This window comes from Electrophorus electricus, chromosome 10 (assembly GCF_041902795.1).
Source record: "Electrophorus electricus isolate QZ-2024a chromosome 10, ASM4190279v1, whole genome shotgun sequence".
Taxonomy (NCBI): Eukaryota; Metazoa; Chordata; class Actinopteri; order Gymnotiformes; family Gymnotidae; genus Electrophorus; species Electrophorus electricus.
The window spans coordinates 23129594-23157053 of record NC_137506.1 but is presented as its reverse complement, the minus strand read 5'-3'; the positions used below and the strand labels follow the sequence as shown (position 1 = coordinate 23157053).

The 27460-nt window shown below is 39.8% G+C and overlaps 3 protein-coding genes across 6 annotated transcripts in view; 1 reads left to right on the top strand and 2 right to left on the bottom strand.

Moving 5' to 3' along the window:
• Nucleotides 1-15057: 15057 nt before the first annotated feature.
• On the top strand, nucleotides 15058-18721 carry clec14a (C-type lectin domain containing 14A). Its single transcript, XM_027013197.3, has one exon. The coding sequence runs from the start codon at nucleotides 16570-16572 to the stop codon at nucleotides 17704-17706; it is 1137 nt and encodes a 378-aa protein (XP_026868998.3). The 5' UTR covers nucleotides 15058-16569; the 3' UTR covers nucleotides 17707-18721.
• A 144-nt stretch (nucleotides 18722-18865) lies between these two features.
• Nucleotides 18866-20419, bottom strand: sstr1a (somatostatin receptor 1a). The gene has a single exon (XM_027013198.3). The coding sequence runs from the start codon at nucleotides 20255-20257 to the stop codon at nucleotides 19163-19165; it is 1095 nt and encodes a 364-aa protein (XP_026868999.2). The 5' UTR covers nucleotides 20258-20419; the 3' UTR covers nucleotides 18866-19162.
• Nucleotides 20420-23772: 3353 nt separating this feature from the next.
• The window catches only part of ttc6 (tetratricopeptide repeat domain 6), a 31480-nt gene continuing 27792 nt past the window's right edge, over nucleotides 23773-27460 (bottom strand). For 2 of the 4 annotated variants that reach the window (XM_035532612.2, XM_081721379.1), the window contains exons 28-31: nucleotides 26761-26913; nucleotides 26332-26505; nucleotides 25962-26187; nucleotides 23773-24003 (exon numbers count right to left, since the gene is read on the bottom strand). In XM_035532612.2, the coding sequence (XP_035388505.2) occupies nucleotides 23846-24003; nucleotides 25962-26187; nucleotides 26332-26505; nucleotides 26761-26913 (711 nt within the window). In that variant the 3' untranslated portion in view covers nucleotides 23773-23845. Of the gene's footprint in view, nucleotides 24004-25961; nucleotides 26188-26331; nucleotides 26506-26760; nucleotides 26992-27460 lie in introns of those variants that run through there. The other 2 variants (XM_081721381.1, XM_081721380.1) reach the window with 2 other exon arrangements.

The following is a 27460-nucleotide window of genomic DNA, read 5'->3' as shown; positions in this document are numbered from 1 at the left end:
AGTGCCAGGAAGAACCACCTGAGCCTGCAAAGGTTCAAGACAGGCCAAAACCCATCATATTTTAGGAAATAAAAAATAAACTGAATAGTAGGCACTATCTCTTCAACAGCTCTTCTCTAAAGGAGGGCATGGACCTCTCAGAAGAAGGCCCTGTCTCAGGCAGGGTCAACAACAATCAAAGTCCTTAAACCCATGTCCACTGGCATTGCGGCTGGAAAACCCTATGGCCAGCTGAGCTACACTGAGGCCGTGGGCGTGGGGGGAGGGAACAGTCACCGAACAGGCAGGAGAGGATTCCTCCTTCATTCCAGGCAGTGTATTAGCTGGGCGCTAGCAGAGTTAGCAGAGCTCCCCCAGGGTAGCTCCTGAGATATCATCCATTTCACGCTACCATGGGCAGTCAGCAAGAATAACATAGAACATATCTATGTTAGCACAACACCTGGCTAATGAGGCAGACATAGTGATGGCTGTTACAGGCTTTGTTGTTACACATCTCAAACCACTGTTTTTAATGAAGTAATGATGCATCAGGCAATTATGTCTGATCGTTCTGATCTGTCAAGGCACAGCTTAGTGGTTTGTTGGGTCTGCACCCAAACTGTAATGGCACAGGATACAATATGGTTCATGTAGTCAACAACAACAAAAAAAAGGCTATATATGTTACAGGCTATTTCTGTTACAGACAATATCTACTACAGGTATGTCATTTTACATATGTACAAACCAGATTATGTCCACAGACAAAAAAAAAGAAAAAAAAGAAAGAAAAACACAAGACACCCTATGGTTCCCATTATCAGTCAACAAATGGCTGGTCCTTTATCTGAGAGAACAACTGAGAACAGTCACAATAAATATTTCTCGTATACTGTTTGTATGACTTAGCAATGTAGAGAACTGGGGACACTACAAACCCATGCAGTTGTATTGGCTTCCCCTAAAGCCACAAATTAATCATCACAACATAATCCATTTTCCCAGGAGCATGCCAGCGCTAGAGCAGCTACCTATTGATGAGGTTTTTTGTTTTTTTTCGGCAGACAGCCAGACTGTGAAGTGTGTCCTATTTCAGACTCACTGCTGTATTTCATGCTAACAATTACATTGTTCCGTTCAGAAAATAAATTCTCAATATGGAGAGTGAGAGAAGGTTTTGCATGAGTGTGTGCACTGTATTTTGTGTTCTTTTCACCCAGCCTCAGAATCCTGGCACTAAAACAAATCAAATTAGGAGTAGTTTGCCTGGTGTCACAGATGGGATGAAAGAAAAAATTGCCAATCTAACTGAATACCATCATTCTTTTAATCTCTGTGCTCTTGCTAGCAGACTGAGAAACAAAATCCATCTCTAAATATTACTCGCCACAACTCTCTCTTGCATTAAAAGAAATGTCTGTATAAATCTGTATAAGTCACATTCAAGTTTGTATTGTGATGTCGAACATGGACATTAAAATTAGAAAACATTAACTGAGTATGACATGGCATTCAGAACCATGTTATGACTATTTAGTGCTGAAGTGTTCCAAATGATTCTTTGTTTCTGCAGTCTTGACCTAGTTGGCCGAATTAGTTTGACTGCCTGAAAACTACGAAGGCACCACATTTTTAACTCAGCCTATAATTTTTAACTATGACTTGTGCTGTCATATTGAGAGCCATCATATCTTTATCTAAGAGCTCCAGTTTCAGTGAAGGAGAAATTTGTGCTTAACCCCACTTCACATCAATTGCAAGGACTTTAGGAATAATAGCTTTTTATATCCAAGGTAGTATTATTCAGTATTAAATCCATAATATATTTTTGCACCATATTCATGATGCTTATTATGTCAAGGCATAAATGTATTATCTCACCAAATAAAAAAATATAGCATTATGCAATCTGTGTATATTTTTCACTCAGGTATATTCAAATTCTTTCATATTTGCCAAAAGCACAAAAGTTTACATGCAAGTTCCTTGCTTTGGGCATGTTGGCATCAGAAGGATGCTAGTGTCAGAGACTGAACCCATAGGGCTTCCTGCCTGGATGTCACAAACCAGATATCACACAGATGATATAACTGAAACACATGCCTCGATAAGGTTGAACACGCATGTGTCATAATAGGAAGAATTGTGCAAGTGGCCATTTTTAGGTCAGAAAGTGTTAACAAGCAACACATACCCAACACACACAATATACACAACACAGACAAGATTTTACCGTGCCATATCTTTATCTCAGCTTCAAATACTAAATTAACCTCAATCTCAAACAATCAATTAACATTAACCTCAAACACTCAAGTAACTTCAACCATAAACACTGAAGTAACCTCTGCCTCAAACACTTTGTTGACTAGATAAGAAGAGGATGAGAGTATTTTGGACAATTCCTTGATACAATGGTGTTTCAATTCAAGTATACTGAGTGAATGTCTTGCTTGAACAGATTGCTTCAAGGTGTTCACAGGGTGGCATTTCACTAGGATTAGGGTCAGAACCTGATATCCTAATATCCTGACATCCTGACATTCTGCTCTAGAATGTCCTGATGGGACATTCACATTTGCAAGCTCCAGAGTCCCTGAGGGAGTGAAGTCTGGAGGTCACTCATAGTGCTTTACTCCACCTGCTCTGGTAGATTAAATTAAACACCTGACTCCAATGAACCTGAAATGGCATCATCCTGGAGGCTCAACTTCTTTTCCATCAATGGCAATGCTTATTTAAACTGTCTGTTTAATAACAATAAAATAATAACAAAATAAAATTGAATTGTAATAAAACTATAATAAAATTCAGTGCATGATATCTGTAAAATAACAATGCAATCACAGCAATGCTTGTAAAATAGGACAGTAATGATGAACATAAGATCTCAAGCCACGGCAATGATTTATGATTTATAGTTTAGTTGATTTATAGTTGATTTCAAAGGATTCACAAACTTTTTCTCAAAAATGATACCACCACCACCGCTTGGAGTCTGTTGCCATAGTGAAAGCATTGTTCCTCCAGCCAAAATATATGCAAAACAGAATCTACTTTTATCACATGCTCCTGCTGTCTCTATGGCGATGGCCGTTATGAGGGACCTTTGATACTCTGACTTATGCGCACTAACGCCACAAATGAACAACGCTGTTTGATGTCCAAATCAGAGAACTGGGCACGCACAATGGCAAGTCTCATATCTTTTGTCAACACAAAGGCTATTCAAACACCAGAGCATAAATTCTTGATTTAGCATTCTGACACCTTAGTGCCCTGGTGAAGGTGTGAAGACAAACACTGCTTTAGTGAGCCTGTCTCGCCAACTGGCTGGCTGTAACACTCACACAGCATCACCTGCACAGAAGACACTCTCCATGGCGCCCAAATAAACCAATCGAGCTGGACATAGCTGCCAGCTGTCACTCAGCCATACCAGGCAACTGGGAATTTCAGGAGCAGTCGAGACTGAAGGTGCTGTATGTCTGAGGTTATGCTTAACTCTTTAAGAAAATACCAAAGGTGACCAATTGCCCCCCTATCATTCAGTCAACAAGAGGCAATGCCTACTGAAGCAGAAACAAAAACGATTAGACCAGATTATGCCATCCAACCAAGTGACATACACTTGATGTTCCACATTGCCCTGAGACGTGTATCGCGGGGCCAGTTCAGCCTAGAACACCAGTGAGGACTGATTGGAATCTACAGTGACTTTAGCACTGTATCAACAATTAATAATAACAGCCATACAAAAATAAACAATATGCACAATTCCCATCCACCCTTTTCCAGGTTTTTCCTGGTGGAGCTTTAACTCTGGTTAAAGAAAAAAAGACTTGTAATAGCTATTGGTGTTATTGTAAGGTCTCCACAAATGGCAAAAAGAATGCTTGGAAAACATGTTTTGGGAGCATTCACACAGGTAGCACATCTTAAGGCACTACACTGGCATCATATCCAGCTGTGTCCAATTTGTTTTTCAATTAAGAAATTAGCAATTGCTACAGATAAATAAAGCAGCTTGGAGGGAGCTGGTTTGATTATTGCAGTGCAGGACAGCTATTAGCTTGCCACGTTCCCCAGCAGCGTAATGTCCTCTTTTATCTGTAAATGGATTTATATGCATGACTGTAGAAAGGGACGAGCGATCCCTGAAGGGCAGTCATAAGAGCAAAATGCTCAGACTGTCGGTGGCTGTTATTGTTGTGGTGAAACATTCCAATGGGTCATAAATAGGCAATGGGGTCCCACTGCTAAAATGTCAACCATAATGATGACACTCTATCAAGACAACTCTCATTGCTTAATGACCCATAGATTGTGGGGGGTATCACTGTAGCACATGAGTGAGAGAGAGAGAGAGAGAGAGAGAGAGAGAGAGAGAGAGAGAGAGAGAGAGAGAGAGAGAGAGAGAGAGAGAGAGAGGGAGGGAGGGGGGGGGCGGAGACAAAACCTCAGTGCTCTTTTCTTGTATGTATAGATTATAGAGAGTTTTATTATTAGGAAGTGTGGGCCAGAACCTGTGCTGTGGAACCTGCAGCTATGAATATAAAAAACTATATATTTAATCAATACATTTAAGTACTGTGTAATACAATTTTAAAAAGTGCCCGTCAAACACTTTAATACTAACACTTTAATCCTCTGTCTTTGAAATGAGAGATTAAAAGCTTCAACGATTGATCATCTTGTTGGATCTGTTCATAATCACTCATTTCATGTCATTCTCATATCATAATCATGTCAATTTCAAGATTATTTTTTGAATGGTGAAATCAAAATGTATAAGGCCTTATAATTGTTCTATTAATAACACAAGGCCTTCTTGTATGTTGGCCTTTAGACTATGTTTATTCTGCTGCTATTAGAGTTTGTGTTCGTGAATGCTCCGCAGCTAGCCACATCATTTGGAGAGAGATTATGTGGGTGGTGGAGCAAGCAACTGAAGTTTCACACATGCCATGTTTGATTTTGATCAGCAGTGAGCTGCTGACACTAGCGAGCATGTGACAGGAATCTGTTCTTTGCAGTGTTCATCCTCCCATATAGACACTGGCTGCATATACACATGTTCGTGTGCACAAGACAAATGTCACAGGAAAGTTAAAGAGTTCAACCAAGACTCGATGTGTTTGTGCCACTGATCAGCCAAAGCTAAGGTCCCAGAGGGCATCACATATGGAGTCTTACAGATGGGGACAGTGTGCTGAGCATTTAGCACATGAAGACAAAACCTGGCCATGTGTTTGCCAGAAGCACTATAAGTCTGCAGTCCTTTCCCTCTCAGTGACTGTCAATCTGTGTGTAGTCCACATTAGCCCATCACACTCTCACAACAGCTGCTGCAAGCCGATTCATCTGCTAATTAAGCTGTTTGGTTTAAATAGACATGTAGTCAGTTAAATAAACAAAGCCCCAAAAAAAGGAAATAAAGCTGAACTAGAAACAGCCTTATAAGAACATCTTATATGTTTGTAAATAGCTTACTTATAGGATAGCCACGTTATAATCAGACACAGCTGGAAATGTTGCTAAGATACTAGTACTAAACTGTAAGTGTTACTCACGTCTGAACCTTTCTCAGAGCAGAGGCAGGTTAATGGAGTGATAGCTGCACAAGCACTGAATGCAGTTTTTCCTTAATTACCCCCTTTAATGCAGAAAAACACTCAGCCAACAAAGCACAAAGCCTGCAGCATACACACATACACACAAATCTATATACACATAAGATCAGATGTAAATTATGAATGCACTTTTCTGCTATTCTGTAAAACAGATTTACAAAGACAGATTTGAATGCAATATAAAGAACCAGTTGTTCATTATTATCCATTACCCTAAGTTGAATGCTAATTAAAGTAATATACATGATGGCCAAGTAGTCCCAGTGTTATTAAATCAGCAAATGTGCCATATGGGGTTATTTAACCAGCAGTACATGACACTGTAGCAAAGCGTGCTCCCAATGGACTAAAACAAGGGAAAGGATCATCTGCTATTACATATCCTAAACCTGATGCAAACATATCAGCCTTGTGATATGCCGCTACAGTGATTCAGTTTGCAAAGATCCCAGACATTAAACTCATCTGACAGAATCAAACTGTAATAAGGTTATATCAATGGATCAAATTTAAGTGGGTTCTAGACGCTCATTACAACCTATAGCACTAACACTGCTTTAGCTAATCACCAAAGGCAGGACTTTAATTTTTTAGCAATGGCCACCATTTGTATTCCATGTCTGGTGCAATAAACACAGGTGATGGGTCGTAATTGATGAAGTGCAACCCAGGCAGGGGATTAAAATAGAAGGTGATGAATGGGGCAGGGTGTGTTCAGCCTCTCCCTACCTCTGGCTGTGAATAGGTTGTGGCCACAGGCAATAGATCATCTTGCATTTTATCATCCTGGTTTCTCACACTCATTTCACTCTCCCCTTTTGCTCCTAGAAAAAGGCACAGCCCTGCAGGTGCATTCAAATTAGTAAATTGACATCATTGATGTAATATGCTAACCACTATGCTCCCCCACAAACATGCTATCAGAAAAAAGCACTTAGTGGAATTAGCTGAGAATCAGCAGGACAAGGTTAATAATGTTTGAGTGTGGCGGCACTAAAGGCATGGGCCTGGTGCAGAGGCACTAGCGTAGAGCTGGGCTTGGCTGCAGTTGGGATCCTGAGGACATTTGTTGGGCACTGAAAGCACCATGACCAAGTCCCAGCCAATGAGTTACTTGACAGATGACCTTCTGGGCTAATTTGGAATTATGGGCTTATTTACCATGCTATGGACCATTCACTGACACTAGCTTCTCAGAAGCCAGGAGGTCACCTTGAAGAATGATTGGCCAGCACTGTGTTTGTGTGTGTCTTTGTGTGTGTGTGTGTGTGTGTGTGTGTGTGTGTGTGTGTGTGTTTGAAAGAGCAAACTTGTGAGCTGGTACAGATGATACTGTATTTGCCAGAGTTAAGGGTACCCCTTTTAATTATGGTCATATTAAAATCTTTCTATGCAGATTCTCTGTAGAGTCACACCTATTTCATGGTTCAGTTCTAGCACATATCTAAAAGCATTACAGCACATCCGAGTGCCCTGCTCACCTGAGGCAGGTTTAATGCTAATCCCTATGATCTTTTGCAACAAAGCTGCCAGAAGAGCTTTCTTTTCCATAGCTCCTAAACTCTGAAGTAGTGCTCCGGAGAACATGAGGAACGCAAACATATTTCTCTAGGGTTGTCTATGCTGAGTTATTTCAGATTATATCTTTTATTTTTGCTGTGCCATAAGATAATATCTCTATTTTCACCACCATGCTATGCCAATCACAAGTTAGTAAATCTTTATTTGATGTGACTAGTTTAAAAAGCTTCCAAAAGGTGAAGTGCAATTTCAAAGATAACATGTCTTTGATACATGAACCTGTATTTATCCAAACCTACAGTTCATTTCACTATTGTCTCTTTATCCAGTCACTGGGCAAGGAAAAAGAGACCACAGCAAATCCATTTTCCACCACAGCAAAACTATTCTGGACTACTTCAGCGAGAGCACTCTGAATGAAGGAATTACTGCTCTATCTCTACACAGCACAACTTACAAAAGACAAGGTGGATCTTAAGTGAGAGCAGAAAATAAGAGAGCCATTAGTTGTGCTTAACGGGCACATATGCCATTAGCAAGCACACATACAAGCCAAAGGGCTGATCAATACTCACACAGGAAGCAAAAAACAAGATTGTAACTGTGGATTTGCTAGGTGCACAAGCTTTGTTCATTTAATTAGATCTTATGTTTTCTTGAAAGATTTAGGGTTCTGCAAATAACAGGAACAGAGCATACTGGAAGACCTAGTAAATGTATATTTGTTATTTGCGACACACAATAACTTGAGTTTCATATTAAAGGACTGGGAAATGTAAAAATTTCACTGAATGTGAACATTTTGTGGGAGCTGATCATAGCTGAACACATTCAAATGTCGTTCCTAAGTTCCTCTATATGCTGGTTTAATATATTTCATTCAAGAATAAAAATGCAGGCTTGAGAATTAGTTGAAGGGAATATCTGGTCCCCTAAACACTCTTTTTATTACCTCACAAGAAAGAGGAAAAAGTACTGCAGACCTGGATTAATAGGCTACCTTGAATTATAGGATAGGCTGAATAACCCTGTGGAATTTCAATGAGGAAGCACAGAGGTATATACAAAGATATACACAACCTAATAACTAATCATAAAAGAGAAAATTACCTTCATAAGGAATGTTTATTCATTGCAGGTTCATGTGATTGTATGTGGCCTCAGTTTTGTTGATTAACACCTACACTATCAATCTGAAAACAGGTGTTCTATAAGCCTGCATTTTTTAGCTTGTTGCTCCAAGATAGGAGCAGACATGGGCACTAACAACGTGTCAGAAGCTGTAAATCACTTACAGTGGATTAAAACAGACCTCACTGAATATCTTCAGAATCAGACAAACATTCTTAAGTGATGTCAAGATCAGAACAAATGTCCTTTATTTTCATCTGTACCTGTGCAACAAACAACCCATAACCATTATCATTAGAAATTCTGGCAGAACACTGTTAGAAGATTCATCTAATGTATAGAGGCTTCAGTGGCAGTGGTCACCAGACCTGCTCTTGAAGGTCTACTCCTGCAGAGTTCAGCCCCTGCCTGTACCTAACACCTGATCCAGCAGAAATACTGGAGGTCTACCCTTGCGGAGTTCAGTCCCTGCCTGTACCTAACACCTGATTCAGCAGAACTACTGGAGGTCTACCCCTGTGGAGTTCAGTCCCTGCCTGTACCTAACACCTGATTCAGCAGAACTACTGGAGGCCTACTGCAGAGTTCAGTCCCTGCTTGTACCTAACACCTGATTCAGCAGAACTACTGGAGGTCTACCCCTGTGGAGTTCAGTCCCTGCCTGTACCTAACACCTGATTCAGCAGAACTACTGGAGGCCTACTGCAGAGTTCAGTCCCTGCTTGTACCTAACACCTGATCCAGCAGAACTACTGGAGGTCTACTCCTGCAGAGTTCAGTCCCTGCTTGTACCTAACACCTGATCCAGCAGAAATACTGGAGGTCTACTGCAGAGTTCGGTCCCTGCTTGTACCTAACACATGATCCAGCAGAACTACTGGAGGTCTACTCCTGCACAGTTCAGTCCCTGCTTGTACCTAACACCTGATCCAGCAGAACTACTGGAGGTCTACTCCTGCAGAGTTCAGTCCCTGCTTGTACCTAACACCTGATCCAGCAGAACTACTGGAGGTCTACTCGTGCAGAGTTCAGTCCCTGCCTGTACCTAACACCTGATCCAGCAGAACTACTGGAGGTCTACTCGTGCAGAGTTCAGTCCCTGCCTGTACCTAACACCTGATCCAGCAGAACTACTCGAGGTCTACTCGTGCAGAGTTCAGTCCCTGCCTGTACCTAACACCTGATCCAGCAGAACTACTGGAGGTCTACTCCTGCAGAGTTCAGTCCCTGCTTGTACCTAACACATGATCCAGCAGAACTACTGGAAGTCTACTCCCGCAGAGCTCAGTCCCGGCCTGTACCTAACACCTGATCCAGCAGAAATACTGGAGGTCTACTGCAGAGTTCAGTCCCTGCCTGTACCTAACACCTGATCCAGCAGAACTACTGGAGGTCTACTCCTGCAGAGTTCAGTCCCTGCCTGTACCTAACACCTGATCCAGCAGAACTACTGAAGGTCTACTCCTGCACAGTTCAGACCCTGCTTGTACCTAACACCTGATCCAGCAGAACTACTGGAGGTCTACTCTTGCAGAGTTCAGTCCCTGACTGTACCTAACACTTGATCCAGCAGAACTACTGGAGGTCTACTGCAGAGTTCAGTCCCTGCCTGTACCTAACACCTGATCCAGCAGAACTACTGGAGGTCTACTGCAGAGTTCAGTCCCTGCCTGTACCTAACACCTGATCCAGCAGAACTACTGGAGGTCTACTCCTGCAGAGTTCAGTCCCTGCCTGTACCTAACACCTGATCCAGTCTTGGAAGAAAGAGGCTCTCCAGGAACAGATTTGGTGGCCGCTAGTTTAGTCTGCATGACCAGGCCATACATTTAGTTCATTTTTATTAGTAGTAGTAGTATTTGTAGTAGTAGTGGTAGTAGTACTAGTAGTAATACTAATAATGTTAATAGTAGTAGTAATTATAGTTGTAGTAATACTAGAAGCAACATCAGTTGCATTAGTAGTAGAATTGTAGCATTTAGTAACTTGTAAAAGTTGAATATTTTCATATATGTATAGAATATATTTCATGAAGTGTTGATTTGGTCAGGTGAGCTATTTCATGCCAAATCAACTGAAGAACCTTCCACATGTATTCTCTTAGGTCTGCTGCCACCATATATGAACATACAAAGTGATAAGAAAGGAATAACAAACTACGCTATAATGTCCCTGTGATTAACTAAACTGTAATGTTCCTGTGATTAACTAAACTGTAACGTCCCTGTGATTAACTAAACTGTAACGTCCCTGTGATTAACTAAACTGTAATGTTCCTGTGATTAACTAAACTGTAATGTCCCTGTTATTATCTAAACTGTAATGTTCCTGTGATTAACTAAACTGTAATGTCCCTGTGATTAACTAAACTGTAATGTCCCTGTGATTAACTAAACTGTAACGTCCCTGTGATTAAATAAACTGTAATGTTCCTGTGATTAACTAAACTGTAATGTTCCTGTGATTAACTAAACTGTAATGTTCCTGTGATTGTTATAATGTCCCTATGATTAGCTGTTATAATGTCCCTGTGATTAACTAAACTGTAATGTCCCTGTGATTAACTAAACTGTAATGTCCCTGTTATTATCTAAACTGTAATGTTCCTGTGATTAACTAAACTGTAATGTCCCTGTGATTAACTAAATTGTAATGTCCCTGTGATTAACTAAACTGTAATGTCCCTGTGATTAACTAAACTGTAATGTCCCTGTTATTATCTAAACTGTAATGTTCCTGTGATTAACTAAACTGTAATGTCCCTGTGATTAACTAAATTGTAATGTCCCTGTGATTAACTAAACTGTAATGTCCCTGTGATTGTTATAATGTACCTATGATTAGCTAAGTTATAATGTTCCTGTGATTAGCTAAGTTATAATGTTCCTGTGATTAGCTAAGGTATAATGTTCCTGTGATTAGCTAAGGTATAATGGTCCTGTGATTAGCTAAGGTATAATGGTCCTGTGATTAGCTAAGGTATAATGTTCCTGTGATTAGCTAAGGTATAATGGTCCTGTGATTAGCTAAGGTATAATGGTCCTGTGATTAGCTAAGGTATAATGTTCCTGTGATTAGCTAAGGTATAATGGTCCTGTGATTAGCTAAGGTATAATGGTCCTGTGATTAGCTAAGGTATAATGGTCCTGTGATTAGCTAAGGTATAATGTTCCTGTGATTAGCTAAGGTATAATGTTCCTGTGATTAGCTAAGGTATAATGTTCCTGTGATTAGCTAAGGTATAATGTTCCTGTGATTAGCTAAGGTATAATGGTCCTGTGATTAGCTAAGGTATAATGGTCCTGTGATTAGCTAAGGTATAATGTTCCTGTGATTAGCTAAGGTATAATGTTCCTGTGATTAGCTAAGGTATAATGTTCCTGTGATTAGCTAAGGTATAATGGTCCTGTGATTAGCTAAGGTATAATGTTCCTGTGATTAGCTAAGGTATAATGTTCCTGTGATTAGCTAAGGTATAATGTTCCTGTGATTAGCTAAGGTATAATGTTCCTGTGATTAGCTAAGGTATAATGTTCCTGTGATTAGCTAAGGTATAATGGTCCTGTGATTAGCTAAGGTATAATGGTCCTGTGATTAGCTAAGGTATAATGTTCCTGTGATTAGCTAAGGTATAATGTTCCTGTGATTAGCTAAGGTATAATGTTCCTGTGATTAGCTAAGGTATAATGTTCCTGTGATTAGCTAAGGTATAATGTTCCTGTGATTAGCTAAGGTATAATGGTCCTGTGATTAGCTAAGGTATAATGGTCCTGTGATTAGCTAAGGTATAATGGTCCTGTGATTAGCTAAGGTATAATATTCCTGTGATTGTCTTTTATATTGTCCTTGTGAATGTCCCTGTGATTTTCAAGTCAGATGAGAGGAAACAAATACTTTAGTCTAATTTCTATATTTGTAACTTTCTTGTTTTTACATTCACTTTCTTTTTCAATTACCTCTTTAGATGAGATCTGAGCGATTTTTAATTTTCAGAAATCACACCCTGCTAAGACTTTTAGAGGGAATTTTAATCAGTGCAAATATCATGATTCCGTGTGCTGATAATGGTTTACGGTGCTGCCTTATCACCTCTCCCAGCCAGCTGCTCGCACAGCAAACACTGAGTCAGATGGAGGGACACGCCGAGCTGTAATTAAATATCTAATCCTAATCATCATCGGACCGATGTGGGCTATGAATAGGCATTGCCTCGGCCCAACGTTCTGGGACACCACCACAAGAGGCAGGGTGGAGGGCTTTTTATCTGTATTATTAATTAATTTACGACCACCTCCTGCCCCCTTGCAGTGTGTGCGCTGTGTGTCCCTCCCCTACGCCACTGTGTACAGGGCTGCTCAACCTTGGCACAAAACACGATGATGGTATCATTACTGCAAAAGGAGCAACTCTCTAGAGCTTAAAAGTATTTTCTGCAGCCAGTCCCCGGAATGATAGGAGCTGGCTTTACTGAGATATGGGACTCTTAGTTCTTCCTCCACCAATACAGCTGCACTGCACTGAATGACATTTTATACTTCCTAACAGCTAACTGAGCTCATTATGTATGCAGCTTATATCAAATATAATAAATGTCGGCTCCATCTGAATTTGAACCTTAATATGAGTTGCAGTGTTGTAACAACTCTGTCTTTTAGCCTGGCATGCATGCAACAAATCAACCTGAGGAAAAATCACCTAGGGTTCAGAAGAGCAGATAAATTGGAAATTACTGCAGGAAATTACTCTATATCAACTATAACAATGTAAACAATTTGTTGCTCATGCACAATCTCCTTAGATCACCACAGGGCCTTTGTAGAGATTTAAAGCCTGCCCTTTGTGGTGGGGACCCCAAACACTGAGCTACACTACTGCCACTCTAATATTATCCATGTAACATGGACTCACTGGCAGTGAGCCCCTGGTGGTCAGCCTGAGGCAGAGAGCATGATAAAACGTCACATACTGAAACCTGGATCCCACACTGATGAATCATCACACACTGAAACCTGGATACCTTTTAATCACAATACTAACAATGTTCCAGACTACATTGGAAACCCACTCTTGTCTGAAATTTGGTATATTAGGTACATCTAATTTAAAATTCCTCATAATTTTGTAGCACTGTTGGTAATAATAGAAGCTAACGGTTATGAAAGAAATGCTTAAACCTATATGATTACAAAATAACAAGTGAAACAAAACCCCAAAGACAGAATCATTGAGATGTGTTTCTCAGGACTTCTGAAAACCCACAACAGAAATGAGGGCCCCTGTGGGCCCCTGCAGGTTAACTGTTCTTCTTTAATGTTTAGCACTCACCTCACAATCAATTTATTTATTCTTTTTTTTTTTGAGGCAGAGCAACCACTGCTTTTCAAAGTATGGGAGACTAGTGCATAAATTCTAGTGCATAAATAATACAAGCATCGATTACACAAGTTGGAGACTTGTGTAAGGTATGTTTATTCAAGGGTATCCTTGTGTGTTCAGTTCATTAAATGTCACCATATTTTATTCATGTGTTGTGAAAATCTGAAGTGGAAATATGGACTCTAATTGGCTCTGTTACTGTTTTAATGGACTTGGGCAGCTCTGGACTCAGAGATTCATGAATAGGAAATGGAGGATCCAAGGTCTGTTGTAGAGGCTAGGCAAGAATTATCATCCAGTCTCAGACTCACACATTAAAACTACACTTAGCAGCACAGTTAGAATACAAACTTACATTTGTCTTGTGTGGGAATCTTCTTTATCATTCCAACATAAGGAACAAGAGATTTTACCTCTCTGTCCCATCATAGCACAACAGGAATGTCACTCTATAATTTACATTATTGGACAGATAAATGGAACTTTTCAAAAAGGCCTTTTGAAAAGTGATGATTCAGTCACTGTTTTTTATACTCAAAACAAACAAACAACCAACCCCCCCCCCCAAAAAAAAAATCTGCTTAGTTTTTTATACCTTCACAGGTATAATAGACGTATGACGTTTCTAAGCTTACACTCCTACTGCCACATTTAATGAAATTCACAGCAGACTAAACATGCAGCTTACTATAACAGTACACTGTCAAATTAAATATTTATTTATTTATTAGATGATAGTTTTTAAAATGGTTTCATTTGTTAGCATTGCTTATAACCTTGGAAATTTATGAATAATAGACTTTGAATTTTTAAGTGTTGATAAAGTTGCAGTTGCAGAGGTTACTTGTGCTAAAAGCAAAAAACATACTTTTAATATGATTTCAGTATGTGTGTTATGTGAGTCTGTTGAAAATAGTGACATGAGCATGTTAAAATGAATGTTTCCTTGTTATAAATGTCAGCTTCTATATTCAGTGATAATTATAGAGGTTTCCACATAAAATATCAATCCTCTAAAAGCAGATATAACACAATTAAACAAGCAAAATAAATAAATAAATCAAGCTGCGCTTTGTAGAGAGGAATTCTTTGATTGTGTGTGTCCACGGTTCACAGCAGACGGTCGGGATCCATGCATGTGCCATGACTAAGCTGGCCAAGAACCTCCACCCACGCTTCTGAGCGCACTGGACATACCGACATCATTCATTATACAGTCCGACAGCAGTCTCCACTTCTGCGTGCACACTGTTCCTGCATTGGAAGCAGCTCCACTACTCGTCAGAAATAAGAACTAACACAGTTCCACGGTACAGCTGTAAAGTCTAACGTCCACCCTGTGCAAAGACCCAACTGTACCATGACTTAGTCTCACCTTTTTCATTACTTTATTTTTTCTCATCAGTGTGTTAAGACATAACAGGTTTACTACATGATTTAGGCTGTGCAAAACCCACATGCAAGCCTGCAAACAAACAAAAATTAAAAGTTCCATGCCCATATCTTGGACATATAATCCAATAATGACTCAAAAAATGACTTTCCTTTCCCACAAACTAATACATATTTTCCACTGAATGATGTATTACTAGTACATAAATAACACTAAATGCTGCTGTGTCCATGGTCATATCTAAATACAACCTCAAAGGAGATCCCTTGGCTTTTTTAGGTTTGCATTTATGTGAAAAGGCAAGATAAATATTCAGGATGGGTTAATAAAGTTAAGGGACTTTATGAGACATTAAACAAACTGATTCTAACATCACACCAGCTCTATCAGCTACTGTGTTCAGCTAAGATCACATGTGTTCATGAGTGGGCAATAATGTGGCATAGGGGGGATGTGAGAATGTAAGAAAGAAAGAAACCATGCCACAGCAAAGAAAAGCTACAGCTCCTAGTAACCAGCAAGTTATTAATTACTATATGTTTTGATTATTGTTCTTAGTCAACAGGATGGAATGGAAAACATACACTTAGATGCCTTGATTTCAACCCTTTGTTTTTGCTCTAGCTGTTTTGATGACTCTTTTTCCTATTACTCAGAATTCTTTTTCCTATGCTTGTATCCACCCCCTGACTGCCCTGACCAAAATGCATAGAATCATAGAATCAAGCACTTGAATTGTTACTTCACTTCCTGCTATTCATGGGTATTTCCTTCAGGAAGCATCTGGTGGACTTTCACAATGATACCCATTGGTGATGTGAAATAAAACAGTAGCTAATGCATATGTAAGTCCAAAGACCTTTTTTCTATGCCTCCTGAAGTCTATCAACACTCCTTTGAAATTGTTAGCGTTGAGTGTCAGATGTGAACTGAGCTACACTGCTACTGTGGAAAGCCTTTATCAGTGGAGTAAACCGTGCTTCCTCCTATATTTTACGCTCTCATCATATATGCATGAAAATGTGAGATGATTGGCTTGCTGAGGTCTTTTGTCTATGAATATAGGCTAAATTACTGATGCTTTAGCATCTCATTTTCTTAATCCTATAAAAATACACCTTTTAAAATGTGATTCTTGAACTGTATGCATGGCAAACATGTCACTTCAAATAAATTGTTGGTGTCAATTGCTGAGGTCATGGCTGCACTGACCTGTGACTGCCAACTATATTTTTCTCTGTGTTTTGGGTTAATCTATTGCATCACTGAGGGAACAATTTGCAAAAGCTCTGGTTACATGAGCAGCAAATTTCTTTTAGAGCTGTTATTGTTTGGCATCAGCATCACCACCACCACCCTAGAGGAAGCGGAGGTCTGTATCAAGGCTGTGCACACTTCCTCTTCTTGTTGTCTTGGGAGGACCTCCCAGAGTAGATAAGAAAGAAGAAATGAGATAGATGGTGGTTTTCTCCCAGTCAGTGAGAGCTTGGAGACTAACAAAGAGCTGAGGGATACAAGGCAGGAGACAGAAACATGGATTACCAAAGTGGATTATATTTTCTCAACATTCTGACTGTTGTCTTTAGCATAAATGATATTTTCTATACTGTACGCCTGGAGACAGTGTCATTTGAAAATGCTCAGAAATCCTGTAAGGAAGAAGATGGTTTTTTGACTAACATGCCAAACCAAAGTGAAATTTCAAATATTCTGACAGCCATCAGGGATAAAGGAAATCAAACGTTTGATACTTTCTGGATTGGCCTGAAAAAAGAGAAGGGGGTATGCGTTCAAAGCAGTAATCCACTGAAAGGTTTCTACTGGACAATAGATAACAGCACTACATTTATGGCTAATAAGTGGAAGGAAGACCCTAAATCTACTTGCACAAATGTTCTATGTGGAAAAATCTCAGTGGAGTACAGAGACACCAACATCAGATGGGGGTTAACTGCTAGTCACTGCAAGCAGAAACATCCCTTTATTTGTAAACATGATGGACAGAATGACCTAAAACTATGCACTAAACCGCTGATCCAGGGAAGTCATGACATCATTAAAAAAAATAATGATCCGCACACACTTCAGATAACTTGTAATAGGAACACTTTCACACTAACCTGTTCGAGGAGCTCTCAAAATTGGAAGCTGGTAGGAGGAACAGAGACAGACATATCAAAAATCTGCTTAGAATGTCATTCGGGTTACAGAAAAAATATGAATGGAAATTGTGAGGACATCAATGAGTGTGAACAACACCAGATATGTGAACACGACTGCATAAATACAGTGGGTTCATATGAGTGTGTATGTCGGAATGACCTGTGCAGAACAACAGGAATAATGTCCTCTTTTCCTTCACCTGCTCCAACCACCAATTCAGTGGCGCACAACCAACCTCCAATAACAAAATGGACCAGTAACAGCACAGCTGGGAGTGACATTCACTCTGAGGGAAACACAGAAGGTCTGTCCAACATCCTCGTCCCTGTGATTGTGGCTTTGCTGATCCTTGTGGTGCTTATTGTGCTCCTTGCAGCCATAGCAAGATGCTTCCACGTAAGACGCTCTAAAGAACTGCGAAAAAGAAGGGCAAAAACCTCTAAAGAAGCAGTGGCTCTAAACGGATCGGACTCTGTGGAAAAGGTGAACGAGAAGGAGGCAACCTAAGGGGTGTTGGAGAGATCAATCACAGGCATAGATTATTCTGAAAGAACTGAGTGGCTCAGTGACAGTGACATTTGCTGGGGATTGTTATGTATATAAGCTTTCCATGTATATAAGCTTTTTTTTACTGTACACTGCTTGCCTTTTAAATGCTGCTCTGAAGTCATGCTTTTTTACAATCTAAATCAAGGTGCTGATACTGTTTGCATGCATTATATAAAGATTATATCCAGAGGGTTCAATATTCTTTAAAAATGCTTGAATTTTTAAGGATTTTTCAGATCTGCAAACATAAGAGATTTATGTACTTTATATCAACATTCATTTTTCAGTTTGGAAACTCTCAGGTCTTCGCCAAAGACTACAAAAAACTTATATGACAAATGGCAGTATAATGGCTTTTTAAAAGGATGTAGTGTGAGACTGAAAATGTAAAACTGCCACAAAGCATGTCAAGTACATGCCTTACATCTGTGTCATGCTCTTATATAAAGAACAACAATAAGAAGTGATTTCGAAGAGAAAAATATGTGATTGGATGCCTGAAATAAAATGCAAACATTTACAGTTTTTTGCTTAAGTCAAACAAAATTAAGAAGTGCATAATACTTTGCGCAGAAGAATGAGGGAGGTAGGTTACAGATAAGATGGGCTGATGAGAGAGAGTAGGTTAGGGAGACACTCGCTTTCCTGCACATTTTCCTTTAATGCACAGTGGGTGAGATAATGAACAACAAGCACTAAACAGAACATCACAGATCACAGGCTACACCATTACTTGCATTTTCTTATTATTGTATAGTTTGTCTACACTCCTTCAAAACGCTTTAAATATTGAAGATGTAGGAGGCAGACCGTCGCATATCTATCTTACTGTAATAAAAACGGCGCCTTTGTTTTTGCTCTGGTAGCAAATATATAAAAGTGACAAAAGCTTTAAAAACATCATTTAGAAATAAGTGATTTAATGATAGAATGGTTATTTTTAATAAGTGCAACCTATTTATGACTAAGTGATTACTTTCCTCGCTGGTATTCCAGTGTAAAAAGCTTGTGCATATTTGTTTCAGCGTCAAAAAGACTACGAAATTGTTCTTGCTTATTAGCGTAGTTTGTCAAACAGAATCAACCGAACTGCGACAGTTGAAATGTAGGCCAGAGATTCTCTCACCAACCAAATTGATCGTTTAATACATTTGCAGTACTAACAAGAAAATAAACTTTGCGCGGTGTACATTAATAAGCCTACTGAACGTATTTGTAAAATTCAAAGTGGTTAAATTATTTGCGTGGGAAGTTAATAACGTCAGTAGAAGTCGCTTTCTCACAAATGGAATAAACACATATAAATAGTGAAGACATAAAAATACACTTGCATTGAGCACGACAACAGTACAGTTGTGATGTCATTATGTCGTTATTTGTTCAGGTCACCAAAACGCCGCTCTACTGCAGCCCACTACAGTGTTGTAGTTCTTGAGGTGCACGTCCCATTTCTGTATGCGCTGTCTGATTCCATATTGTCCGGGTGAAATTCGTCTACACTGTATCCACGACTTTTCAGAGCCGTAGCGTAGTAGTCGATGGGCTCCTCGGTTGCATTGTCCATCCACCGAAGGCACAGAATTCTTTGGAACGAGCGTTTGAAATTGTCTGATAGGAAGCCGTATAAAATGGGATTGGCACAACTGTTGGCGTAACCTAGAATAACCGCCAGCTGACTAAGAGTTGCGTTATGCTGCTCTACAAAAACGTTAACGAGCTGCACTATGTGAAAAGGCATCCAGCACATCACGAACACAGTCACCACCATCATAACCATGAGGGTAATCTTTCTCTCTGACTTTTTGCGCTGTTGCCAGCCTGCTTTCAGAGCAACCACTCTCAGTTTCACTATGATCAGAAGATAGCACATGCATATAGCAATGACCGGGAAAAGAAAACCCATAAGAAAAGCATAAATTACAAATACAGCCATCCACCGACGCTGTGGCTCAGGCATCTGCATGTTACAGGCGACCGAGCCATCCGAGTTTGGTGTAGAAGTAGCGAATATAATGATGGGCAAGATGACCAAAATAGAGAACATCCACACACCGAAGTTGACCATTTTAGCAACTGTAGGTCTCCTATATCGGGCTGCTTTGATTGGGTGCACCACAGCGATGTATCGATCAATACTTAATACAGTTAAGCAATAAATGCTGGTAAACATGTTAACAGCATCAACGCTTAAAACGAGACGGCATAAAAACGAACCAAACGGCCAGTGATGTAGTAGCGAGGATGTCACCAAGAAAGGCACGCTCAGCATAAGTAACTCGTCCGCGATCGCCAAGTTCAAAATGTAAATGTTTGTTGCGGTTTTCATTTTCGCGTATCTAAAAATGACATAAATGACCATGGAGTTCCCGCAGAGCCCGACCAAGCACACCACCGAATAGATAAAGGAGATAAGGACTGCGCTGCCGTGAGAATCACTGTGCGTTCCGTTGCCAGATGAATTTAGAAAGAAGCCGTCCTCCAGGTTCCTGTATGTACTGTTGACCAGCATGTTGACAATGATTGTACTTTCCAGGTAAAAAGGGAGCGATGTGAGTGTGTGACCTCAGATGATCTCCGTTTGTGTTCTTTTTAAGTCCAGAAGGTGCATCCTCTCCCTCAAATCCTCTAGCTGCAGCGTGGGATGGAGAGTTATTCCAATAAACATCCCCATTGCCTTAAATTGAGAGATCCAACGTCAGACGGTGCAAAATGACGTTTCTTTGTATCTTAATAAGAACATATCGCTCTTTAAAAAAATACTTTTTAAATGTCACACGATAACAATTTCCTCCTTCATTCCGTATTAATATAACGACAAATATCGGTTTTATCTATTCTTTTTAAAGTGCATCACAATATACTGCAATTCTCTGTGTCAGATATCTACCTGACTCACATCCTCACATCCTAGCATTTCCAGAACAAGTAGGTTCGCTAATGTTTTCAACAATTTTGAGCTATGGGATATTATATTCAACATTTTAAACTAGTGAATGGGACCTTTTATATTACTATGACAGTTATATATATATTGATATATATATGTTGATTGAATATATATATATATATATATATATATATATATATATATATATATATAGAGAGAGAGAGAGAGAGAGAGAGAGAGAGAGAGAGAGAGAGAGAAGGAGGAGAAACAAGTCAAGTTTGTATATGAAAAAACATTATATAAGGTATTAAAGATCCAAGAGTGTAGATCAATTCTTTTTCTTTGAGATTCCTAATTTCATTGCTGCCATTGCAACAACTGGTAATGCAAATGTCATTATATGTCATTAATGCAATGTCCATTAGTATTAAAATGCCTTGCCACTGGAAATAACAAATCCTTAGCAAGCGTCTTCTTGATTTCTCCAGTGTAAAGCTGATTACATCTCTTGCAAGTCATACAGTAGACAACTACTGCAGCAATGCGTGAAAAGAAATGGGTGATTACAACTAATCCTTTTGTGCCAATTATTTTTAGTGAATGTATTAATAAATGTACATGTAGCGCATCTAGAATGGTTGCAGGCTACAGTATGACAGTTATTATCTGAATGGTCATTTATCTCACTCTTGACGAACATGTGTTTGACGTTTTTGTCCTGTCTGTAAATTAGTGGAGGATCCTTAAAAAGGGATGCAGTCTCTGCACCACCCTGGAGGATTCTGAAGTGTTGAAGTATAATATTATCCACTGGTTTTTGTAAGATGTTAAGTGAGCACCAAAGGAATTCTTGTCATCTTAATAGTAGATTGTTTGTAGGCCTGTGCATCCACTCTGTAAACAGGTAAAACACAAGCAAAAGCATCATGCATGACTTCCTTAGGAAATCCACCGATACTTTTCTAGAGGATGTGTTCATTCTCATTCTCAATGCACTTAAGTCTTAATAGCTGAGTAAAGGAGGAGTTTTTGCAGGCCTTGCAATGTGGCGCTGCACTGTAAAAAAAAACGAGAATCCAGAGGTTCATAGTAGATGGTGATATTTAAACCAGAATTTTCAGACCTAACTGAAACATCTAGAAACACTATCCTCTTGCTAAGATGTAATGTATTCCATGTACGTCCAGAGTTGGGTGGAACTTGGCGATGGAATAAAATGAACAGCTGTTCTTCAAATATGCATGTAGCAATACCAAAAATGTCATCTGTGCATATCAGAAATATTAAGGGTACAGGTATTGTTCAAAAAATGTTTCTCAACAAAACCAACAAAAATGTTTGCGTAGGAAGGTCCCATTTTAGCATTCATACTAACTCATCCTATTTGTGAGTGGTACTTGGAGTCAAAGGCAAAGCAGTTTAGAGTGAAGTTCCAACAGTTTTAAAAGAATATCTGTAGGAGAGCTCTTCTCAGATCTTGCATCAAGAAAATGCTTTAAAACTCTCATATAATCTTTATTAAGGATGACTGTGTATTAATTTTTAATGTCCACTGAAAAAAGTAGAGATTTGGCAGGTTGTGGTTTTTTTTTGTGTAGAAAATGTGAATTTTGATACATTTGGTTGCAAATACTGATGCAGGGTATTTCCACTGCTTGTTGGTGACCTATTACATTTCAGTATAGATGTTTGTCTAGTTTAATATTTATCTTCTTGTATATATTCTTCTTAAAATAAATCATTGCTTTGACTGATTTTTATTTATAATGGTGTCTTGCAAATATACATATAGCATTATAAAAGGGCAACACCTCAGTTATGATATAAAGCAATTTAGAAATGTTATTTTTATTATATTGGGTATTTTAATGTTGGTGCTTTGTGTAATCCTATCTATATTAGCAATCACCTAGTTCAACTTTTAAAACCCATGCTAATTTATGGCACCAACTATTAATGGAATCCATATCAGAAGAGACAAAGCAGGTCTGACATATCGCTGGAGTCAGGAAGCGAGGCACGAGGAGCCAGGTGTTTAAATAAGCAGGAAACAAAAAGTTTGCTTGTCAAGCGAGCTGCAAAATAAAATAAGTCTATGAGTAGGACAAAAAACGGGTAACTAGGCGAGTCTGGGGGCCAGCAGCAGTATGCAGGCCTGGAAGCAAGCAAGACAAGCTCAGAATGGCATCACACAGAGTATAATGCGGGATGAGGATGAGGATCTGCAGGAAACCAGTGCACACAATGAACTAATAAGTGGGTGACTGGGATCAGGGAAGTGATTGGGGAGTGCAATTGGTGGGTACAGATTGATCAGTGTGTGCAGGTCTGGGTGGTTATCTGGGCACCAATTAGGATGCGACAGCAGGTTTCAGTGTTGACTGCATTCTAATGCTCAGCGAAATGTAGGTACAAGTAAAAAGCTTCGGTACAGCAGAATCTAGATCTAGGAACATAGCACCACAGTGAGCTGAAAACAGACTGATCCTGAAATCCCAAATCCCTTACTGCTGCAGTTATATTTGTGGTTTTGTCAAAATAGATAACTTCTTTTAAACGGTAAAGTTAGCCTGAAGTGTAATAATATCCCTACGTGTTTTTGTTCAGAGAAGGGCTTAAGTTGCCCTTGAGTTGTATTGAGCACATCACAGTGAGTAAAAGGAGCAGATGGCCATGTTAACACTCTTTCATTCACTCTCCCTTTCCCTCTCTCTCTCATTTAGTCTCACTCTCATATTCACTCTCCTTCTGCGTCTCTCTCAGAAATGGAGGAGACCAAGGCTGGCTGCAGGTGTTAGGTGGCCAGTATTATGCTGGTCATTCATCTTCTCCCTCACCCTCTCTCATTTTTTGTGTCTGTAATATTTTACACAAGCAACTCAGCTCAATGACACTGTAAAGTACTATATGTCAACACCATTTTCATGAAAATATCTATTCTAAACATAGGAGTGATGGAAGAATATACAGCACAGTGAAATGTGAAACACCTGGGACATGTGGAGTTTGAATCTGCCCTTCATTTAAATATAAAATGCTTCTACGTAATGGCATTAGTAGATTAAAGCTCTACCTTCACCACAGATTACTATACTAATACATCTATAATGAATAAACTATGCACACAAATTGAGTGTGAAAACTGAATTTATTTAATGAATCTGGCCATTTAACAAGTGCCCCGTATGTGCCCACTCCTAAGGGGCTGGATCATCTGTGTGAGAGGTCTGGATGAGAATGCTGTGTGGCATCTTGGAGTTCCACTGCAGTTCTATAGTCCGCCACTGCCTGCTTTATCAGTCCCAGATGACCACGGACATCTGCTCTGAGCTTGTACAGCAGAGCATCATCAGGTTGAAGCTCAAGAGCTACAACACACACACACACACACACACACACACACACACACACACACAAATGCACACACACATACACACAGAGAGGGAGAGAGAGAGAGAGAGAGAGAGAGAGAGGAGAGAAAGAGAGCTCGTGTTATTTGCATGACATACCCCACTCTGCTAAAAAGAATTATGTGTGTAATTATGTGTCCACACAGAAGAATGAACCATCACCTGTCAGTCATCACTGGAACTCCCATACAAATTGTTAGAACTGAGTGATGGGCCTTAATTAGTATCACCAACAGAATAATCCTATTCAGTAACACCCTGCCTCAGTATTCTACACACAGACTGCAAGACTATACCACACAACTGTTACTAAATACATCTCCATTTCCCACATACAGAATTAGAGTGGTGTAGGGAGGGCATGCTGCTTTTCAACTAAAAGGGAGAGACAAGAGAGAAAATCTAAAGCCCATTTATCTAGTATATTTCCATAAATTACCATTACTCAGTCAGCATGTCTGCAAATGTGTGGAGATCAATGTTTGTGCATGTGAATACTTGCAGTATATTTATTGTATATAAAATAAATGTATCAAAAAATGTTGAAATGAGAAATGAAAGTGCAAATAATAGAGAAGATGACAGCTGACTAGATGGACTAGATGGACTTCTGTCCTTATACAATGACAATAATGCTAATAATGGAGTTTCTTTGAATTAGAAAAACATGCAAAACATGGTTCAAAGCACATTTAACACCACAACTTTAGGTTATTTTGTTACTGGGCAAATTCAGTGTAAATCTAGCACTAGGTTTACACTGTAACCATAGAAACTATCTGCCTCTTGTTTTACACAACAGAACCTGTGTCTTTGTTACTTGAGCTGTAAAGGACTTTTATTGTTTTCTGTGATACTGGGTCATATAGACAGGATTCAACTTGTGAAAGTCTACCGGCATTCAACATGTGTAGAGACTACAGTGAATGGCCACTTTATTAGAGATTTCTTCAGAACTGGCCTTTGGCCTTCAGAACTGCAGCAATTCAGTGTGGCATAGATTCCACTAGGTGTTAAAATGATTCTGCAGGACTCTTGGTCCATGTGGACAGGACAGTTTCTTGCAGTTTTTATAAGGTAGGTAGATGGACGTACTAACATGCTCTGAACTGCCTGTTCTACCTTGTCCCAGAGATGCTGTATAGAATCAAGATTTAGGGACTGCCATGGGGTAAACAGCTGCCATGAAGGGATAAACTTGATCAGCCACAATGCTTAGGTAAATCCTACTCTCTAAACGCCCATCCACAGGTATCAGAGGACCCAGGGTTTGTGAAGAAAGCATTCTCTACACCATTATTCCACCTCTACCAGTCTGTTGACACTTAACAGAAAGGGTTCATCAATTCATGTTGCTGAGATCAAATTCGGATCCCCCCCATCAGCATGGTGCAACAGAAATAAGGATTAATCTGACTAGGCGATATTTTTCCACTGCTCAGTGATCACATTTTTGCACTGTATTACCCACTGGAGTCTTGCCTTTCTGTTTACTTAGACAGCAATAGCATTCAAACCAGTCGTGTACTGTTATAACCTATCCATGCTAGGAACAAATGAGTTCTGCATTCAGACATGCCAGTTGTAACACAGTACTCGACTGCAATTTGCTTGACTGCACCTCCTGTTCATGAGAACAATTCTCCTCCTCTGACCCCTTTCGTTAACAAATATATTCACACTGTGAACTCATACACACACACACACACACACACACACACACACACACACACACACACACACACACACATATTTTCCAATGACCATGACCATGGCTTATTATTTGCTAACTATGTGCTATGGTTCTGTAAATGCATTCTGGAGCTCAATAACATTTTAAGCACAGTGTATATAGATAATCAGAAAAATATGTATATCATTACATCCAAGTGTACCAGCATTCAGGAGTGGCCCACCGTGTGTGAAGTCCATCTCTGCAGCCTTGTATCTTCTGAGGGAGACATACAGGTTGGCCCGGTTGAAGTACACACGAACTGACTGAGGGCTGAGTCGAAACGCCTCACTAAAGTCCTGCAAGGATTCCGGAACTTTCCGCAGCAGAGCCCGGGCAATGGCTCGGTTCAGCACGGCGGCCTCATTGCTGGGCTCAAGTTCAAAGGCCCGGCTGTAGTACTCACATGCCTGAGCCAGTGCCATGCATCCAGAATCGAAAAGAAAAGTGAGAGAGCATTTACACAGATGCACCATTTATGCTGATGCAAGTGATCTATCTGTCAAATCACTTCAAACTTTAAAGGAAAATGGCGCAGTGCCCCTACCCTTTACCTGTTCAAACTGCCTGTTGTAGAAAAAGAGGTTAGCAGCATTGAAGAAGGCCAGGGCATACGTGGGGTTGAGGGAAATGGCTTCCTGATAGTCTCTCAGGGCACTAGGCTTGTCCCCCATGAACTGATTTATCACACCTCGGTTTGTGAGAAGCCGGTCTGACTCAGGATTGCACTGCAGTGGAGTTACAGATGGGGGGAAAACAGATGTCTCTTAGAAAACAGCAAAAGACAACCTTTTTCCAGAAAGCAGAACGTTACTCTCTGCTTAGGCTGTGTATGAGCCAATATCTATTAATGTTGTTCTCCTAAGTGACTCAAGGTGTAAACTTCATTGAAATATAAATCCAGGGAGGCTTTTCAGCTCAGCGACAACTCAGTGCCTACAAGCTTTTTAAAAAATCAGATCAAACAGTTGCCACACTGATACCTTCAGAGCATTGTTTATGTCCTGAAAAGATGCATATGCATTCCCCATCTGCAGACTCACAACAGCTCTTCCTTCATAGGCTGTCCAACTCTTTGGATTAATCTCCACGGCCACAGTGAACTGATTCCAGGCTCTCTGGAAGAATCCACACACCTGGTACGTGGGGAATCATGCGCACAGTTAAAATCAATAGCAGTATAAGAGCCAGCGGGCACTCTGAGATATCACTGCCTGTGGAAAAGAGGAGAGAGCAGGGCAGATAATGAGGATGAATTCAGTGAAAAGGGCACAGGAATCAGATATCACTCTGTCTGCCTGGGTGCTGAATGGATGGCTGTTTTTTCTGATTGCATTCAGCATCAGCCACTATCTTATTTATATCTCTGCATGTGAATAGGGCCACAGGGTTGGATGTGTTAAGAAGACTAAAGCAAGAAAATAGCAAGCAAGCAAACCATTTATAACCATTCATGGATGACCATGAATGCTCTGTAACCAATTTACATTATTTGTCCACTTTTGACCATTTTGTAATTTTTCAGACTGACATCAAGCAAGAGGCCTAAATGGACAATATGGCAGAACTTAACATGAATGACGACAGGAAATGGAGCCTTCTTTACTGCTGTGAGTGCAAATTCAGAAAATTGGAAAGCTGCATAAAAGCACATAAAAGAGAGGAACAGCAGGGAAAGCTGTG

Excerpts from the sequence above, each read along its gene's own strand:
- clec14a (XM_027013197.3), top strand. The coding sequence starts at position 16,570 with ATGGATTACCAAAGTGGATTATATTTTCTCAACATTCTGACTGTTGTC.
- sstr1a (XM_027013198.3), bottom strand. The coding sequence starts at position 20,257 with ATGCTGGTCAACAGTACATACAGGAACCTGGAGGACGGCTTCTTTCTA.